This window comes from Triticum dicoccoides, chromosome 6A, assembly GCF_002162155.2.
Source record: "Triticum dicoccoides isolate Atlit2015 ecotype Zavitan chromosome 6A, WEW_v2.0, whole genome shotgun sequence".
NCBI lineage: Eukaryota > Viridiplantae > Streptophyta > Magnoliopsida > Poales > Poaceae > Triticum > Triticum dicoccoides.
Genome location: NC_041390.1, coordinates 607,560,266 through 607,581,923, shown reverse-complemented (window position 1 = coordinate 607,581,923; position 21,658 = coordinate 607,560,266). Strand labels below are relative to the sequence as shown.

At 44.5% G+C, this 21,658-nt stretch overlaps 1 protein-coding gene across 1 annotated transcript; it reads left to right on the top strand.

The window, feature by feature from the left end:
* The first annotated feature begins 18,240 nt into the window (after nt 1-18,240).
* On the top strand, nt 18,241-21,221 carry LOC119314563 (vesicle-associated membrane protein 711-like). The gene is made up of 4 exons (XM_037589266.1): nt 18,241-18,642; nt 19,687-19,877; nt 20,133-20,296; nt 21,010-21,221. The coding sequence occupies exons 1-4, from the start codon at nt 18,387-18,389 to the stop codon at nt 21,098-21,100; spliced, it is 702 nt and encodes a 233-aa protein (XP_037445163.1). The 5' UTR covers nt 18,241-18,386; the 3' UTR covers nt 21,101-21,221.
* The last annotated feature ends 437 nt before the right edge of the window (nt 21,222-21,658 follow it).

Sequence of the window (21,658 nt, the reverse complement as noted above, 5' to 3'; positions counted from 1 at the left end):
TCATTTGCAACAAAATGCAGAGAGTTGTGCTAAGTGTCAGGTTACAAAAATACGATTCACCCAAACTAAATGGAATCAACTTTCAGATTACAGAGCTGCATTTCTTTCAATTAATAAAAGGACCTATTATATGCAGCACTAACACTAGGACAAATGTCGTGCAGCAACTATGCCGATTACTCGCATATTATGCATGAGGCCAATTTAACTTCACAGCACTACGAGGGCAGCACTATTAGCAAAAACAATTGACAAAACCGCTTTCTCCTGCACAGAAGGATCGATCACAAGCAACTAAGTCGATTGGATTTTCAGCAAGTGTGTCGCACAGCTAGAACACCACCTGTTGTTCAATTCAAACAGTGACACGGAAAACAGGCAGGCAGACAGTAAAAAGGAAATTTCAGCCCATAGTATATCTTTGATTCCGGTTTCACTACACATAAGAAGTTGGGATCTCGACAGAAACAAGACGACTACCCACTAAGTATTGTTCTTGACTCTCATCGGGAGCAGGGACAGGGGCCCAGTGACGAACTCCTCCTCCTTCTTCACCTGCCGCCACAAACAGAACCATGTCAGTCACTAGTTCAGACGTGAAGGCCTGGCTCCCAAGACCAAGAGATAAAAGTAGGGGGGAGGGGGATAGCTTTCAGGTTAAAGAGTTGAATTTGTTTCACTTCATAAAAATAGTGTATCCTATATGCACCAATAGTACTAGGACAAATGTTGCAGAGAAACATGTTGCAATGGAAACAATGTTGATTACTCACACGTTACGAACCAGGGCATTTAATTTTGCAGGGCAAAGAGCACATCATTGTTAGCAAAGGCACATCATTTAATTTTGAAGAGCAAAGAGCACATCATTGTACAGAGTTGTGCCAAGTTTCGGGTTACAGATAATATGATTAACCCAAACTGAATGGAATTAACTTTCAGATTACAGAGTTGCATTGGTTTCAGTTAATAAAAGGACCCATTATATGCCACAATAACACTAGGACTATGCGCTGCACAGGAACTAAGTTAATTACTCGCATATTACGCACCAGGGCATTTAGAACACAATTGACGAAACCAATGTTGACTTCCACAGCAGGATTCTTCACAAGCAACTATGCCAATTGGATTTTCAGGCACTGTATCGCACAACTAGGACACAAGCGAGTGTTCAATTTCAAACAGGTGCAGACAGACATATATACAGGAGAAAATGAAATCCCAGCCCTTAGCAAAGATGGGTGACGATACACCCAGGAACTTGGCTAACCTGAGTATTGTTCTTGACATTCATCAGGAGCAGGGATAGGGGCCCGGTGCTGAACTCCTCCTCCTCCTTCTTCACCTGTCGCCGCAAACAGAACCATCTCAGTCACTAGTTAGACAGCCATACACAAGCGCTAGCTAAGACGTGAAGGCCTGGCTCCCAGAGACAATATTAAAGGGGAAATTGTGAGCGCGGGATGCTTACATTGGCAGCTGCTGCTTCCCCGTCCCGATGCACCACCGATCTGCGGGGAAGACGACCAGCATTATGCTCACGAGAGAGGCGATCCGGCGGAGGTGAGGGGAGGGGGATTGGGATCGGGAGTAGAGGGTGGACCTGGGCACGGTGACCGTGTAGCCGTCGATGGGCGTGCTTAAGCTGCAGGCAGTCGTGGCGGACCGCGTCGGCGTCGTGCTGCAGCAGATCTCAGCATCGCTGGCCAGACCCCGCTGCCAGCACCGTGTGCCGCTCCACGAGGGCGCCGGCTGCTATGTCCTCGCCAGGATCGGGCGTGGGAGGTGCGGCAACAAGTGCAGCGCGAGGGAAGGAGGGGGCCGCCGCTAGCGACGACGAGGGATAGGTGCTCGAATGACCTCCTTGGCGTGATCTTGGCTTGAACGAGAGGAAGAGAAGGTGGGGGCTGCAGGGGAAGGAGATCGCCGGCGGCGGGGTTGGGATCGGGGTCGGGGTCGCGAGAGGAGAGGGAGAGAACAAGGGTATCGTGATCGGGGTCACGAGAAAGAAAGAAAGGAGGCGGGGGGTGGATGGAACATGTCCAAAGGACAATGCTAGGGTTTAGGCTGACGTGGGGTTGATGGGGCGGGCGAGGGGCGAGGGCTGCCGTTGGATCCGGAAGGATCAAACGGTGTTCATGCATGATCCGCGTGTGTTGTCTTTGGACCAATCAGAACACAATACAACATACAATATCATGACCATTTAAATTGGTCGCAGTAGATTTAAAAATAACTAGGTAATTGCCCGTGCGTTGCACCGGAGACATAAAATATTTTATGTTTTCACTCTTAGCCATGTAGGTTAAGAAAAAATTATATGACTCATCATGGGCAAAAATGATATGACTTTGTAAAATAAATATTTTATTTGATAAGCATTTATTTTCTTATACTGAAGTAAACATAATATGGCAAAGAAACAATCATGTCGTGCCTACGGCCTACCTAGATGATTTGTATGGATTGCAAGGATAGTCTACTGAATGGTTGTATTTTATGTTTTCACTCTTAGCAAACATGTAGATAAACAAATTGAACACTACGGCCTACCTAGATGATTTGTATGGATTGCAAGGAACGTAAGAGGGGAAACGGAATAAGTGTTTCTTTTAGATAGTAGAGATTTGTTAAATCTAGCTATTTTCTTGACCTGAGAAATTCAAACAAATTGAAAAAAATGAAAATCCTTCTTGTCGTGTCATCAAATGTGACCTGGTATTAAGAAGAAGAAATAACAAACTAGTAATAAGACAAATATCTTATTAGTTTTGATCCTCCTCTCGTGAAAAAGAAAAAATTTCGCCGATTCAACTGGAAGCGGGTCAAATTTGAACTGTAGCTGCCTTATAGTTTGCTCTTTATTTTTTCCAAAACTCATTTCTAGGTACATAAGTATCTATTTAATCAAAGAAACACCAAAAAACTTCCAAGATTCAACCACTAGCTAGGAACGGTCATTCCCGCCGTTTTGACCACATTTTGAAACGGGCATAAAAAATTCAAAAAAAATCAAAAATTTGGGAAACCTTCGCATTGTGTCATTATATGTGGCCAAGTTCCTAGGAAAGATAACAAACTTGTAATACGGCAATTATTTTAAAAAAGTGTTCTCAGAAACGAGCTATCACGTGTGGAGATCAATGGCTTTCAAGCCAAATGATCAATCTTATGGCCACATTCATGTCATAGTTTGTTCAAATGATCTCATATTGTGCACAAGGGTGCATATTGGAATGACAAACAATATTGCCTAAGGAAGTTTTCATTTTCCTTGGACGAAAAAACCATTTTCCATTTTTCGAGTGCCCAAAAGGGGTTTTTTTGTGAAGGACCTCCCAAATAATTGTTGCAAAATTGGACCAAATCATTTTTCTAAAATACTAGGCCATATTTAATGCACAATTGACAAAATGGTTGGGTGTACAAAGTTTTGATCCACCTCTCGTGAAAAAGACAAATTTCTGCCGATTCAGCAGGAAGCGGGTCAAATTTGAACTGCAGCTGCATCATAGTTTGCTATTTATTTTTAACAAAAATCATTTCTAGGTACATAAGTACCTATTTAATCAGAGAAACACCAAAAAAATCCAAGATTCAACCATTAGCTAGGAACGGTCATTCCCGCCGTTTTGACCGCATTTTGAGGCGGGCATAAAAAATTCAAAAAAAAACAAAAATTTGGGAAACCTTCGCATTGTGTCATTATATGTGGCCAAGTTCCCAGGAAAAATAACAAACTTGTAATACGGCAATTATTTTAAAAAAATATTCTCAGAAACGAGCTATCACGTGTGGAGATCAATGGCTTTCAAGCCAAATGATCAATCTTATGGCCACATTCATGGCATAGTTTGTTCAAATGATCTCATATTGTGCACAAGGGTGCATATTGGAATGGCAAACAATGTTGCCTAAGGAAGTTTTCATTTTCGTTGCACGAAAAAACCATTTTCCATTTTTCGAGTGCCTGAAAGGAGGTTTTTTTGTGAAGGAACTACCAAATAATTGTTGCAAAATTGGACCAAATCATTTTTATAAAATACAAGGACATATTTAATGCACAATTGAAAAAATGGTTGGGTGTTACATTTTTTGATCCACCTCTCATGAAAAAGACAAATTTCCGCCGATTCAGTTGGAAGCGGGTCAAATTTGAACTGCAGCTGCCTCATAGTTTGCTATTTATTTTTTCCAAAAATCATTTCTAGTTACATAAGGACCTATTTAATCATAAATACATAGTTTGATGGCGATACGTCGAGGTTTGGGCGGTGGCCGAGGGGCCCAACTCTAGAGCGCGTAAAAATGGTTGCGTGGTCACCGCGTGACCGTAATGTTGCCATGTGTTCTGGGCGGCCTAGGCATGTCTAGTGGGTTGGGCACTATCCAGGTTGGTGCTAGGAAGAAAATTACAACATAAGATTCTCACGAGGAGACCGATCGATGCTCAAACATGAATTAGCAGCCAAGTGTTTGATTAGCGGTACGGGAAATGCACATGGCCAATGGGCATGAGTTTTGGCTGAGGATGATCATCTACTAAGGAGAATGTCTTCATAAATTTTTAGCTCAAAAGTAGGATCCTAGGTGGTACTTGCTTTGCAAAGTACCACGCTAGACAAAAATATGAATGTTGAAGCTGGGCTCAAAATAATGAATGGAGTGAGCTGAAATTTTGTGTAGGATGGTTATTTGGGCATAGGAAAGCATTGTAGAAAATTGATACCATTTGGACATGCCAAAGTAGTACTTCCTTCACAATGCTCTTCTATGGACAGAAACTTGGGAAAACTAGTGAGAGAGATTGATGAATGAAATGAGCTCAAAATTGGTGTAGGTAAGTTACTTAGGTATGGTCATGCGCTGGTAAATTTTCAGATCATTTGGGTAAGCCTAGCTAGTACTTACTTCACAAAGCTTCTCTTGAGGTAAAAACTTTGGAAATTTCTCGAGAAAGATTTACTAGGAAAATTGAGCTAAATATTATCATGTGGCAATGATTTGGGTATGGAAGAGTGCCCAAAAAGTTTGAGGGTAATAGGAGGGGTCTATATAACACTTGCTTTGCAACGTGCCAATTTGGCCATAAAATATAAATTGAACCTGGGCTCACATAGATGATTTGACTGAGCTGCAATTTGGAGGAGGGCGATAATTCGGGCATATGAAGGAACTCTATAAATTTCATGTCATTTAGAGATATAAAAAAGGTACTTCCTTCACAATGCTTCTAGGTGGACAAAAACTTTGGAAATTTGCCGAGGAAGATTTGCTAGGCAAATGGAGCTGAATTTTGTCATGCGGTAATGATTTGGATAGGAAAGAGTGCCCAAAAATTCCTAGGGAAATCAAGAATATATAAATAGCACTTCCTTCATAAAGTGTTGTTGTGAACAGAATAGGAAAATGAATATTGTTGAATTAGTTTTGAACTAGGCAAGGAAGGATTTTTACATATTTGATGAAGATATGCCCCAAAGAATTCATGAGATTTTTTGGGAATTTTGGGAATGATAGAAATATAGGTTGCTTCACAACCTAGGGCAAAAGCTGCCACATGGACATGACACATAGGCAAAACTGATGAGATGGCGCCTAGTCATCACAACCCACCACAATCTACAAGGCTATGACCATCTATATTGGTCATTAACAACTAGAAATAAGACAGCGGACTAGCACTGTTTGCTTTGTGACCATTTCGTGTAAGGAAATTACGACCTTTCTGACCAAAATGGTCGCAATGGTTTAGGGTTTGGAGCCCTCTAAACAGCTTTTGACCAATTGGTCTAAAATGGTCATAAATTTATGACCAATTCTTCGAGGGTCACTGACAGAAGGTCATAAGTTGACATATTTCTTGTAGTGATGTTGAGGGATAGTTATATGATCCAATTATGTTATTATTGTTGAGAGGACTTGCACTAGTGAAAGTATGAACTCTAGGCCTTGTTTCAACGCATTGCAATACCGTTTACGCTCACTTTTATCATTCATTACCTTGCTGTTTTCATATTTTCATATTACAAAAACTATTATCTACCATCCATATACCATTTTTATCACCATCTCTTCACAGAACTAGTGCACCTATACAATTTACCATTGTATTGGGTGTGTTGGGGACATAAGAGACTCTTTGTTATTTGGTTGGAGGGTTGCTTGAGAGAGACCATCTTCATCCTACGCCTCCTACGGATTGATAAACCTTAGGTCATCCACTTGCTACTGTCCTACAAACCTCTGCACTTGGAGGCCCAACAACGTCTACAAGAAGAAGGTTGTGTAGTAGACATCAAGGCCATGGATTGGATTCCGAGTGCTTTATGTTCCATGTAGGCGCAATCAATGGGAACCACCTGAGCAGGGTACTTGCCTTTGGATAGGTATGTCGTCGGATCAGTAGCAATGGAATTCAGAGAGGCGACATATCTAGTTAAAAATTTGCAGGTCACATTGACTGGTGGCGCCGGTTTGTGGTGGAATAACTCATTCCGTTCGTGCCAAAATTTCCAAAGTAGCATTAGCAGGCGCAACCGTACTGGTTCATTTAGATTGGAGATGAGTTGAACAAACCATTCTATGCTTTTAGGTAGTATATTTGTAACATCTGGGAGTCCCCATTCAGCAGTCATTGCTTGCCACAACCATTTTGCATTGGTGCACTACAGAAGGTATGGAAAGAATCTTCCTCTTCAGAACTGCAAATCAGACATGCATGTAGAAGTAGTCTCAAGATTATGTTTGGGTGTGTTTGATTTGGGAACGAAGTGGAATGGAATGTCATGGTTCCATTCCATCGGAATGGGTCGGTTCCGTTCCGGCGTTTGGTTGAGCAAAATAGGTGGACAGAACGGTTATGTTTCCGTGTTTGGTTGAATAGATGAATTGGAATGGATTTGGTTCTTCACCACTTGTGAGATTATTCTCACGTCCATTTGAACAATTATAACTTTTTGTATGTTTAACAGTAAACTATTCAAATTTTCAACATATTATAATTGTATTTGTAGTGCAGATTATTTATAAATTCACTCACAAGCATATATAGTTATCAACAACAAAGATCTATCATCATCATATAACTTCGTATGTAAATTTTGTAGAACGGATGGGTTCCGGTTCCACTTGACTACCGGACATGAGAACGAGGGCCAGGGGCGGGGTTGACCCGTTCCATTCCACCCCGTGACACAAAGCAAACACACCCTTTATGTTTATATCTCCATGTTGCAAGTGAATTATTTGCAAGTGTCCATGCAAAATTGAGGACTTCAGATGGCGCCGCTGTGACCATATGGCCTTCCTTCCATCACGAGTCCCATCAGCTTGTCTATTGGAGGTTACAACCGCGATGTTATGCAATTCATCGAAAGCAAGCCGATATGCACTTCGAACAGAGAAAACACCTGACTTCTCTGGCGCCCAGGCAATAAAGTCGTCACCAAGTCGACGGGATGGATGAATTTTACGAATTTCACATACGTCCACGAGCAAGAAGAATTGTTGCGGTTTTATGAGGTCCCACAATCCATTATGGTCCATAAGCGCTGACACCCATTTGAACCTGCAACGTCACTTGCACGATATTAGAAAGCCCGTAGGTTCACGCATCACCCATCTATCTCGCCAAATGCGGTCATTCTGGTCATTGGCAATCCCTCAAACAAGTCCCTTCTTCATAAGGTCCAAACCATAACTAATAGCTTGCCAGGTTGAAGAGGGGTTGGCTGTGAAAATAGTGGCCATTTGGGTAATATTTTGCCTTCAAAAGCCTAGAATAGAGACTTTCACCTTGTCATTTTGTCCCAAGCATGCCAATGTGTTTTCCACTTACCCTTTTCGGCCCCTCAATGGTAGTTACGGACCATTCGGTGTAGGTCATCATACCTCCAAGGAAAGTTTAAACACACTCATAAGATAAGTGGGAATGGATTGTGCCACTGATTTGATCAAAACCTCTTTCTCAGCCTGAGTGGGGTGGTTATCAAAAGCAAACAATTTTTATGTTAATTTAACTTGGAAATTCTGAAATTTCCCTTTTGTCATACTTACGTAAGGGGTGGATAGACCCAAGTATTTCTCTTCAAATCCAAGAGAGGTAACCTGTTATCGTGTCATGTGGTCATGCATCACCAAACAATAAAAAGCACTTTAATGGGTTAATGAGATGTGTAGTGGCTTTACCATAATAGACATGGACTAGAGTAGACACCCCGCCACCGCTACCTCTCCAAAAAAAGCTTAGGTTCCTCTGGGTCCCGTCGACACCGCCGCTGGTCTGTCTAGTCTCCAATGGCCCCATGGAGGCGTGCTGGATCCCCGCCCTTGCCGACGGAAGCGTTCCATTTTTAGATGTTTTTCTAAGTTTTGTTACAGTTTGTGTCCGTTTCAGGAAGTTGAGACGGCAGCGACTCCCTAATAATGGAATAAAGTTCTCTCTGCCCAGCCCCATCTTAGCGGTGCATCTGGCATCATTAAAGGGCGTGTGGAGATGTGTATCCGGCAGGTCTCGCGGGATTCGATCGATGATTGTCTTTAGTGTCAGGGCCAGGCCTATAGGTGTGCACATTGTGCAGCCCGCATAGGGCCCATAAATTTTGGGGGCCCAAAATTTTTAGATAGGCCTATATACTATTAGAGCATGTACAGTAGTTGATAAAATAGTGTTATCTTAATTCTTGAATGGAATTTAGATAATGATGAAAGAATGTCTATAATGGATTATTTTTTAGCCTTATCTTTAATAGCTAGTAATTCCTAAAAACATGGTGAGACAAATTGTGCTAAGAGATCATCTCTTAAATAAGAGAAGACAATCCTTTTTCTTATGAATTCTCTTCCTTCATCTCAGCAGTTATCCTATGTGACATTTCTAAGATAGCATTATTGTTTCCTTTAAAAACAATATCAACATTGTACATGCCGTTAGTTTAACGAGCAGATCGTGGCTTTCACTCAGAAAAAAAACTCGACCATGGCCTGGTGAGCGTGCGTCGCTGGTTATTCCAGCTAGCACCACCAAACATTGCGAGTTCGCGACGATCGCGACCAGATTCCCGTCCCTGCTGCCTCGCAATCCCAGAATGCTAAGAGCATCTCCAGCTGCGGCCTCAACAAGGTTTTTCACGCGATTTTTCGACCGTCGGCGCTGGAAAATCGGCTCAGTCGTGTCTCCAAGGATTCATTTTTCGTCAGTTCGGACCGAAATTGACGCTGGCGGACCCAGGCTGAATCCGGCACGCTGGGGGCGTTCGGGGGTACCGGGCAAATCGTTTTTGGCGCAAAAGAGCCGCGGGCCCTTCTTGCCAGCGACTCGTCTCTCTTCTCGCCGCTTCGTTGTGCTCATCGCCTCGTTTCCCGCGGCGAATCAATGCCAAAGTTGTCGCGCGCTGCCGCGCCGGTCAGCCTCCTCCATTGGTGCCTCACGGGCAGCGCAGTGAAGACCGGACGACGCGCGTCCCTCACCCGCCACGCGTACGCACGGCGCCTCCGACTATATAACCCAACCCCCAACGTGCCATGACGCACAAACTCTCCACCACCAACGCGCCGTTTCTCCCCCCACTCCTCCCTCTCTTCTCGCCGTCTCCAGTTCAACCATGGCCGAGCGCTTCCCAGGCGACGGCGCGGTGGCAAACGGTTTCGGCCGCCGCCACCTCCACGAGGACGAAACTCGGCTCCTCTACGAGGCCGAGTACCCGGTCCCGCCGGACATGCGGGTGCCCGAGGCGTGAAGGATCAGCGTCGGCGGGGTCCCGGTGCCACCACCGCCCACCGGGGCGGCGCGGCGTGCGGAGATTGCGCCTATCGGCGCCTCTGTGCCGTGGGCAGCGAGGGAAGGTCCACGGTACGTCCCCGACAGCCCGCTCTGGGAGCCCTACTTTCGCCGCCGCCATGCCGAGCAGCTCGAGGCCACCAATGGCGTCGTGCCCTCCGGAAGGCTCAACTCCAAAGACCGGAACCGATGGTGGGGCGTGCCCGGCCACATGTTGGAGGCCGTCCTCGAGTATATCGAGAGCGGCAACACGCCGAGGCTGGAGTACCCCGCTCCCCCGTCCTTCTCTCGCCGACGTGGAAGCTCGTGGACGCCGAGGCGCATGGACCTGGGGGCGTCCTATTCCTCGTCCGGCCACTTGTCCGGCTCTCCCTGCCTCCGTCCCGCCAAGACGGAGCCCTAGGACACGCCGGTCAGCTGGCGCACCCGCAGCTCCGGCGTCCGCATCGACGACTCCACCCCGCCTCTGGCCGCCTCGTCCTCGTCAGGCCGAAGCCGGAGCCCGGCCTCCCCACGAAGTACGAGGAGATAGCCCGGCGCGGCTTCTCCGACGAGGACGCCCTACAGTGGGTGCGGGATGACTACCTCCGCGACGAGATGATCCAGCAGCGCCGGGCCCTGGAGGAGATAGCCTCCCGCAAGCGTGGGCGCGAGGACGAGCACGGCATGGTGATCCTCGACAGCGACGAGAACGAGGATGCCCCCGGATCGTCCAACCCGCCGCGCCAACCTGGGGAGGGTTGCAGCAGGGACGGCGGCCGCGGAGGAGGCGACGACGGCGACGACGGCGACTACACACAGTTCTACAGCCTCCTCGGCATGTAGAGTTTCAAGGGCGGCGGGCGGCGAGGAGCGGCGAGGGAGACGGCGGGCCTAGTAGCGTTTTTTTCTTTTTTTTAATATTTTAAATATGTATGAACTCACCGGAGTTTAGTTGAATTTGCGCCGTGTTTGTGGTTTTCAAAAAAAAGTGGGCGCCGAGACTTGGAGCATCACGCCTCCAGCACGCGGTTTGCGTCAGTGTGTCCTCAAAGAGCGATTTTAAGCGTTTTTTGAGGGCCAAGAGATGCTCTAATAACCTAATACTAGGAAAAATCGATCGTTGGCTTCCAGCGCCGACGATGGGCGACTGTTCCTCCGATCGTATTCTTGTTTTTTTTGTTGATCGCCAAAATAGGCCGCCTGCGGTCTGGTGAGTCGGTCCTCCTTTTGACTCATGTTGTGTATTTTTTTTTGTTGTTTTAACTTGTGACATGAATTTCTGATCAATTTTGGCCACTAAATCCTGCTCCACACGTCCCATAATGATTCTGTTTGGTTCAGCTTTTATTGACGGATTCCGCTGCCGCGCAGCAGAATCTGAACCAAAGGGCGGACCCAGCAGAATCCGATTCCAGAAATCCGCTGCCAAAATCTGAACCAAAAGCGGAAGCAGCCCAGGACGTGCTTTTCAAAATCTGGCTCCGCTACGGGCCAAAATCTGAAAAAGTTGTATCAGCTGGTTTGCCAAATGACCTACATCTTTTTCACATCATATTTTCTCAGCTATTTTTCCATAACAGATTTTTCACAGCTGCTTTTAGAAATCCACAGCCGAACCAAACAGGGCCAATATAAAAGCGTTTTTGACACTACACTGAGACAGAGGGAGTAACTAAGTTTCGGCAGGGATTCCTAGGGTCTAGCGAACCGTTCTCGCCTCCTCGATCAACGATCACCGTATAGACTGAGTGAGTTACACCGTTCACCTTATCGCCAAAGATTGAGAAAAAAATGAAGCTATTAAGTCCTAACTAAAGTGAATCTATTCTTAAGTCTTACTCCTATATTTAGATATATTATAACTGAGCATCCTCCTAGCCCTCTTAGGCCATTAGCGTTTCTAAACGTCCGATCGTCGGTTTCAGTCGTTTTCAGTGCTGCGATTAGCTCAAAATCTCGGGCTTGGTCGCTTCGATCTCTACCACCGAGCGCTAGCCTATTGGGCCGCTACTCCCGTGACAATTTCGGAAGGCTGGCATGGTCCGATGCTCGGTTTCTCGCTAACTGGGTCGCTGTCCTAAGGGGCTGCTACTCCCGTAGAAAAAAACGGTGGCCTCTGGTTAATCGGGCATGTTAACACTCGAAGCCCATTGAAGCCCGCAAGCACGCCCCTCTCGTTTCGTCTCTCTTTCCCCGACCTTCCCTCGCCGCCGCCGCCACTATCGACGCCAACCTCCAGCGACGGCGTTCCTCTCTCACCCGAGCGACGAAAGGCACCCCCGCCGGCAGGTACACGTCAGACACGCACGAGGGGCCGGCCGACCGTAAGAACAAGAAGGCGATGGCCCTGGCCGCCGCCACTATTGACGCCAACCTCCAGCGACGGCGTTCCTCTCTCACCCGAGCGACGAAAGGCACCCCCGCCGGCAGGTACACGTCAGACACGCACGAGGGGCCGGCCGACCGTAAGAACAAGAAGGCGATGGTGGACGAGTCGCCGCCGCCGACGCACGTCCCAAACCAGTGGGTCGCCTTCTGCACCGACCACTCCTGGTCGCAGCGCGTGCACGGTGTTCTCCTACATCTCAGCGATGCTGGCATCGCGGCCTTGCTGAGGGAGTTGAATTGGTGCGCTCCCCTCATCTCTCTTTTTCCTCTTCCCATGTCCTCTTCTCTTCCTCATTGCTCCTCCTCCTCCAATCTCTCCCATCAGGAAGGTTGGTGGCGGCGCACACGGCTAGGTAGCTCATGAGGGTCCGATGGTGTGAGCAGCGAGGGCGGCTACCTGCAGAGGAGAAGAGCTCGAGACAAGCAACATTGGAGGAATGATGGCGATTATCTCCATGGTGCAGGGACTCCTAATCATCCACTAGTAGAAAAGGGGGCAAAGGTCCAGGCCGGGTCAGCCCATTAGTCCCGGTTCAGTCACGAACCGGGACTAATGTGAGCATTGGTCCCGGTTCGTGCGGCTAAGGCATTAGTCCCGGTTCACCTGAGCCCTTTAGTCCCGGTTTGAGGCACGAACCGAGACTAAAGGGTGTGGTTTGTGTCAAAAACCGGGACTAAAGGTCCCATTTTCAAACTCTACCTCACCCCCCCACCCCCCGTGGATCGCCTTTTTTTCTTTCGAAAAAATCAAAAGAAAATGATAAAAACTTCAAAAAATAAAATCCTTCGAGAGGTGGTTATATTACTCTACTAGTTAGGAAAAATTTAAAAACTTAAATTTGGACATGTTTTAGAAAAAATTAGGGAAAATGTAAAACGGCTATAACTGTTGCATACGATGTCGGAAAAAAACGTATAATATATCAAAATGTTCAGAACGAAAATCCTCTTCCGATTTTGACCGCCTACGGCCTGTTTGCAAATTTTTAGAATCCTCAAATTCTAAAACGAAAAAAAATTATGCTCAAATTTTAGTTTTTTTGAATTTTTGTTAAATCTGGTCAAACTATGGTCAAACTACTTATTGAAGAAGTATTAGTTTTATTAAATAATTATTCAAGAATATTAGTGTTACTAAATAATTATTTCAGTTTTTTTGAATTTTGGTCAAATATGGTCAAACTGTGGTCAAACTACTTATTCAAGAAATATTAGTGTTACTAAATAATTATTTTAGTTTTTTTGAATTTTGGTCAAATCTGGTTGAACTGTGGTCAAACTAGGGTCAAACTGTGGTCAAACTACTTATCCAAGAAATATTAGTGTTACTAAATAATTATTGTTTTTTAGAACAATAGTTTCAAACTCAAACAGTGAAATGTGTGACTTCATGCTCAAGCTAAATTCCCGAGGGTTAATAGGATTGACATCTTACTATTGTCAGGAAAACAACAAGTGCAGACTTGGAAACGAGGGAGAATAGAACCCGGAAGTTAAGCGTGCTTAGGCTGGAGTAGTGAGAGGATGGGTGACCGTTCGGAAAGTTAGATGATTTGGAATGATGAGGGATGATTAGAGATTAGAGGTTAAAATAATTTGAAAATTTGAAAATAAAAAAATTTCAAAAAAATTCAAAAAGAATCATAAAATTTCCTTTAGTACCGATTGGTGTTATCAACCGAGACTAAAGGTGGACCTCCAGGTAGCGGCCCTGTGGAGGGAACCAGGACTAAAGGCCCTTTATCTACTAGTGATCCCTCCCCTGTTCTTCTTGGCTTCAGGGACTACCATTGGGCAGCCTCTTCTTCTCCATGGTGCTCCAGCAACTGCACAAAGAGGTCAGTTATCTCGATCGGTGCCCCACAACTCAGGCCGGAGATGATGGAAGGATCTGCACAAGAGGACATGTCTCTGGACAGCCGCCAAGTGTTCTCCGTGCTATGCTACTACATGAATCGCCTCCTGGCCAGGTAACAGTTACACTATAAATCTGAAATGCATAAGGAGCACTAAGCATAAGACATTAGGGATGATTAGGGTTGGTTTGTTTCCGTGTTAAGAAAGTAAGGTTTTTCTTTTGGCTTGGCATAGGTTTCTCATGTGGTTTTATCTGCCCAAACAGGGCGATCAAATTGTGAATTGAGATCACTCCTCCAAGAAGAGAAGAAACTAAATTTCATGTGTCCAAAATCAAATGCTAGCTCTTGAGTTATTCTCTACCAGTCTGCATATCCACTCCTTTGTACCCCCTCCGTCCGAAAATACTTGTCGGAGAAATGGATGAATCTAGACGTATTTTAGCTATAGATACATCTAGTTTTATCCATCTCTCCGACAAGTATTTCAGGACGGAGGGAGTATGTTCTAATGCACCATGGTTATCACTTAGTTGAACTTGCTATTTTAGCGATATAATTTTTTCAATATAACTTTGTTTATCAAGCTGATCAAATTTCTCTTTTTTATTGCACTTCTTCTCTTTTTTCTAAAGAACTTAACTAACATAATTTGATTGTCCGTTCTTCAAGTTTTGAGCATAATTGGGTTCTGACTGTGAGAGTATCATTTACAATGTAAAAGGAGGTACCACACACAACTAGAAATATACAGCGAATTCGCTCAGTCTGTGTCACACGACATCCATCCCATCGGTCACGATAGTCACAAGACTACCCCGCAGATGGATGTTGCAGCCAGTGGCCATGACGAGGCTTATGCCTGTGTGGAGGTGCAGTCCCGGATGCTGAGAGAAAATGTTACCCACCCGGCTACAAGGATAACTGGGAGGAGGAAGAACCGAGCCACATGGGTAACTCGAAGGGAAAAAAATCAGTGGCGCCACCGTCCATTTTCTCATGCCTCCCCTTCTACATATACACAACCACTGCCCTTGCTGCTTCTCAACTCCACCTTTGTCCTTGCACCATCGGCATTGACGCAGTCGTCCATCTGCATGCCGCATCAGCGAAGAAGTAGGCACATCAACTATGTGCTGATGCCCAGTTTGCATCTAGGCATCATGTATGTTGCTTTGTTTCTCCTGTACTACTGCTGGCACAATTATTTCTGTTTACTTTGTCATTTTTTTTTTGCTTACTATTGGATCTTAGTCTGGATTGTGCACCCTGATTCCACCTGGGTTTTTTTTTCATGTGATTTGGTTTGGTGGATTTGGACCAAGGATTTGGTTGCTGCTAAAATTAGAATGCTTGGGAGATTCATGGAGCAACAAACATGACATGATCAAATCAAACCATTTAATTGGAGACAAGGATTGCTGAGTACACATGATTGAAATTTTGGCCTTCAGTACTATTGATGTGTGTCTTTTTTCAATTTTCAGTGTTTAAATTTGTTATGTTGTGCTATCTGGTGGAATCTAGAATGTGAGCAGTTGGGCACTGATAATAGGAACAGGAATGGTTCTGCCGATGAAGCATTTTTATATTTGTTTTGATACCATGTAATGTAAGCGCAGTTTCAGATTGAAGAATGTTATTCTAAGAGGCTATATGCTCTAATGATATGTCCAATAACTTCATACCGTGTGCTTAGGGTGTGAGTAAGAAGCATAACTGTGTACATATAGGCAAATCTTTCTACAACTTGGCAATAAAATAGTGGTACGTCATATTATTATTTCATTATTCTTTTTTCTCTTGCATTATAATGTGAAATAAAGATACTTAGGTTCGCTCTATATCTTTTTTCTTACATTATGATTTCAAATGAACATTCCCTTGGTTCTTAAGATCATTAGATGAATGGTTCTTTACACTGTATGTGCCTTTTATTCCTAGAATCATCTTTCCCTTGCATAGTATTTCAGAACAAAGAGTGTTTACAATTTCTTGGTACTCTTTCCAAATGGATCATCCTGTCATTTATAATTTTCTTATTCCGGGTCATGAGAGTAGGGCATTGCTGCAACCTATTGACGTGTACAAATTATATCATAAGATACCCTTATGATGCATCTTTAGTTCAGTACTTTCATCACTATCTTTCTTGTTCATCAGATTGAACGAGGATGCTACAGATTTAAGTGTTGCTGATTGATATATATCCACTGAGCCAACTAAAACTGTGATTGATTCCATAGCTGCTGCCATGTCAAGAACAATTTATACTCATCTTTGCATAGTTTTTACATAGTTTAGTTTCTAATGTACACAACCAAGTTCGGCTTAAATTTTCAGGCTGCTTACAAAATGGTATTTGCATTGTCTTGGCCTGTTTATCTATACGCTTCTATTGTCCTCTTCTGCATCACTAACACCGCAGTTTGGTCAAGGACGCACACAAATCCCTCTTTATCTAACTTCAGAACCAGCTGAACATCCTCAGTATAGGCATAGCACCTCTACTCCAAACTCAACTTGAATACATCCTTTTCCACCACCCACATGAACCGCCGACTTCTTTTGCACATAACGACGACTCTGTTCAGGTTTGTACTATTTTCCACATTTAAATTTACATTATATAGCTTGTTATAAAGATTTCTGCTACGAGTCTAATTGTCTTGTCATGATCCCAACAGAGCAATCACTTCACTAATTTTGTTCAGAGTTGCATAATGCACACGCCGACTACTTCGTGTAGTTTATATTGCTGATGGATGTGTGCCTTTTCCTTTTTGAGCTCTGTATGTCATTCCCGACAAGTATAGAAGATAATAGTCATGTAAAATGATCAGTATTTCATTTGCACAAAATGTTTCAGAAGTTAGAGTATTTCACTAAAAATAAGAATTTAACTCTTTCATCTTTCTATATATTTAGTAGCTTTCTGTCATTCTATTGGAAAAATGGACGGGCGCAGCAACACGCGCCCTCAATGATCTAGTGTGTACTATAATGACACAACAAAGACTCAATAATTGATATCATTGAAGGTTTCATTTCAAAGAACACAAAAAGAATGATGATGTTCAAATAAACATTATGCAACTTGGAGTTAAATACGTATGATTCTTAATATATTCAATTGTTATGTAAAATATTATGTCATACACATTAGAATTGTTTATTAGTTTTTTGTGTGTGTGAGATAGGGCCCTGTTTTAGAGTTTCGCACAGCCCCAGGATTTTGCCTGCCCGGCCCTGTTTAGTGGATCTACTCGGATCCAGTTTGCGTTCGTCTATGTTCGTGTATCTTTAGGTTGGATGCTTCCGATCTATCTGTCTCTTCATTGGCGGCGGCTGCTGTTCTGATGCGTTGGTCCTACGAGGCTTTAGCACAATGACTTCCCGAATGTCTACTACAACAAGTTTTGCCCAGCTTCGGCGAGAGAGGGGTGATAACGGCTGTGCCCTTCGGCTCGCTTCAGTGCTTCTAGTCGTCGCTCGGTGGTCTACGGATATGTATGTACTTTTTATTATTTTTGGTTTTCGTTGCACTGCCATGATTGAAGATGAATAAATTTAAAAAGTTTTCTCGAGAAAAAAACATAGACTACCCCCGCAAAAAAAATACATGGACTAGACAATATTTTTGAACATGTGCCCTCGTCAGCAAAAACCGCAAAGGAAATACTACGATGGCATACGCGTCTCGGGCTCGGCTCGTAGTTGTATCGTGCACGGAGGGAACTCGTCGTCGAAATATCATCTTGAAATTTACAAAGTCACCCTAGGCACCTCGTCGTCGACAGGAACATCTCCTCCCACTGAATGCGCATCGCCGGAAATCCTGAAATAAAATCCAGGAATAAATGCGAGCACCAGGATTTGAACCCTGGTGGGCTGGGGATACCACAGTCCCTCTAACCATCCAACCACAGGTTGGTTCGCCTCGGCTCGTAGTTGTATCGTGCACGGAGGGAACTCAGCCCGGAAACTGAGAGATTCGTTCAGACAACCAACTAGTCCAAAATCTCAAAAAGAAAAAAAGACAACCAACTAGTCAATCGCTCGAACGCACGGAACAGGCCCGAAACTAAAAGCGTGATCCACACGCCCGTGCCCGCCGGGCCCCGAAAAGTAAACCGCCCGCGCGCGCATGCATGTGCATCATGGCGTACCACCATTACTACTACTCTACTTAGAGTATAGTACTCCTACGACGTATCGCGGAGGCGATCGTGCCCGTGTCAAACAGCCGCGGCGCCTCTCCTCTCCTCTCTCCTCTTCTCGGTTTTCTCCTCCTCGTTCGGGAGGCGGAAAGGGGGCGGACGGAGGAGGGATCGATCGTCCCGTCCCTCGTTCTCGTTGGGTGATCGCGGGCGGCCATGGGAAAGAAGATCCAGTACGCGGTGGTGGCGCGGGGCGCCGCGGTGCTGGCGGAGCACGGCGCGGGGGGCACCACCACCAACGCGGGCGCCGTCGCGCGGCAGATCCTCGAGCGCCTCCACGCCGCCGGCGGAGGCGCCGCCGCCGACTGCCGCGTCTCCTACACCCAGGGCCTCTACGTCTTCCACGTCATGCGCGCCGACGGCCTCACCGCGCTCTGCATGACCGACGACGACGCCACCGCCGCGTCAGGACGTAAGTCACCGTACTACTAGTACATTACAACCATCATCGCCATGGATATATTGATTGATGGAATTCATCGATCACCGTCCTCTTCCTCCGGCCCATTAATTTTCAAAAAATGCATCGCCGCCTACCTATGGTGAATTGAATTCGTGCGAAGTGTAGATGAGCTGGCCGGAATAATTCCCGTGTGGACGAGGCACCTCATCTTCTTCGATAATTAAGTCTCGCGGCCGGATCTGGGGCGGGTATTGTGGATGTGATTGCAACAACAACAAATCGACAAGCCATGTGGTGGACACATGTGTGGGTGGAGTGCTAAGGCTGTCCGTACTGATTAGTATCATGTATATGATATTATTACATCTGTAATGCATAGTATCATCATAGATTAATAGTATTTCACATGAATTTATTACTGTCACGCAAGACACATAGTAACACATGCAAGAAAACGTGCCCGACGGCCTTCGGGGACAAAACTGCACATCCGCCATGGAAAACAGGGCAAACCCACGACGTGGCATTGATGCGGCTACGAAGGGCGACATGGACCAAAAACATGTCCGACGGGGACACGGACAAAAAATGCAATATTTATTATGATACAAGTATCATGATATGATACTCAATACTCCCTTTCTTAACTTAATTCTATGACAACTCATCAAAATGGTCTAGTTGGCATGCGTGATAAGCTATGATACTACCATTACGAGAGCCTAATGCGGAGATTGATCCATTGGTTTTGCAACTTGTTTGATCATGCTAATTATTAATTGCCAAATTCCCACCTATTTTACATTGCATTCTACGTCCAGCATTGGGACTAATAAACACTTCATTTATCACTTGACCAAAAGATGATGTGGTATCACTTGCTATTTGGCATTGAAATTTCAACGGATGGTGCAAAAAAGATTAATTCCTAGTCGACTTGGTCTGGATGATAACTATATTCTCATTTCGTGATGTTAACATTGATAGCAATAATAATCCATCGTTCTTTGCAAGAACTTTTTGTTGATAACTCTACCTTCCTCTATGTTGCAGGACGGATTCCCTTCGCGTTTCTTGAAGACATCCATGGAAAGTTTGTCAAGACGTATGGTCGTGCAGCTCTCACGGCTCTTGCTTACACGATGAACGACGAGTTCTCGAGGGTTTTGAGCAAGCAAATGGACTACTACTCAAACGACCCCAACGCCGATTGCATAACCCGCATGAAGGGTGAAATGGATCAGGTATCGCCTTATGTTGTTTCTCTTATATATCCTTCCCTTTCAGCAAATACAATCTTTAGCGCAATTTAATTGTGTGATCCTCATCTTATGTAACAAGAGAGCCCATGCTCACTTACGGTTAGTTGATAAGGATGTGAAATTTATGGAATTAATGTGAACCCTGTTACATTCCTTACTCTTACTCTGGACTTCAGTAGCCCCAAATATTTCTCTCGTAATTCAGCGGCTGTTTGTTGAGTTGTTGTTCCCTTGCAGGTGAGGAGTATTATGATTGATAACATCGACAAGGTGCTCGAGAGAGGCGATCGTCTGGAGATGTTAGTCGACAAGACCACAACTATGCAAGGAAACACGATGCGGTTCAAGCGGCAAGCTCGCCGTTTCAGGAACACTGTGTGGTGGAGAAATGTGAAGCTCACGTAAGCAAATATCCTTTGTACTACTAGTTTTTGGTCGTACGCTTCAATTATAAACTTGAGTTTTCAAGTTCTCGCTTCCATTATTAATTTTCAATGAGTTTATATATACACACTAAAACTAATTAAATGCATACTACTCCCTTCATTTCTAAATATAAGACTTTTTACAGATTCCAATACGAACTATATACGGATGTATATAGATATATTTTAGAGTGTAAATTCAATCATTTTGATCCATATGTAGTTTGTAATGGATTCTCTAAAAAGGGTTATATTTAGGAACGGAGGGAGTAATAACAATTAAATGGGCATAATTGTCGCGCGACTCCAAACTTGTGCCTCTTGAGATTAATTAAAGAGGCGACCCCCAACGATTAAAATTCCTGCAGATAGCTAATCCCTCCGTTAATAGCACATGGTATTTTAAAGTCTCGGCGCGCAACATTGACTAGAGCCTTTGAATGTCAGTAAAAAAAAGTAGATCATTGTATTGAGAAAACGTTTTTCATTAACAATCCAATGTCGCTGTTTTTACTTAAACAGTCTAGTCACTTTTTTTTGCATCTAGTTACTAGAGGCGCCGAATCTGTGGCAGGGAGAACGCGCGTGCTCAAAGAATTTCTTCTTAGATGCTTCTCTTACCAATGAGCAACAATTTTACCTTCAGCAGTAAAATTTTACTCTTGTTAGCTTGTTCGTTTGTGTTGCAGAGCCGCGGTGATCCTCATCCTACTGGCGATCATATACATTGTGCTGGCCTACATGTGCCACGGCTTCACCCTGCCCTCCTGCGTCCGCTAATAAACCTTCTCTGTGTCCATACGAGGCTCTGATCTGTTCCAGGTTTTCCCTGTAAGAGCATGTAGCTCCATTGCTGCAGCTTTCTCTCTTGTATAAAGTGGAAATGATTTGATTGATTGCACCGGGCGATTGTTTTGCTCTTGTTGGACTCCAACTCTCCAAACATCGTGAAACAGAGGACCTATACATTTCCTGCACGTACGATGGGGGTCAAGGGGTCGGTTTTCCTGGTTGATGATTTTTTTCTTGTCATGAGCGAAAGAGTTTTTAATTGTATAAGTTAAGAACGCAAAGTGGCTGGCTGGAGGTAAACTGCCCTCACCGCTTGCCACGTGCCTTGGCACCAATGTCCACCACGACTTTCTTAGGCTGGTCGTAATGAGAGTATCATAAGCGGTATATGTATGCCAACTAATTTTTTTGAAGATATGAAACACAATTAAATAAGAAAAGAGATGATGCGGTATCTTATTATGATACCGTATCATATTACATGTTGTACTACTTTGTGTCATGCATGACAATTAATAAGCAAACCTAAGATATTAATTTATGATA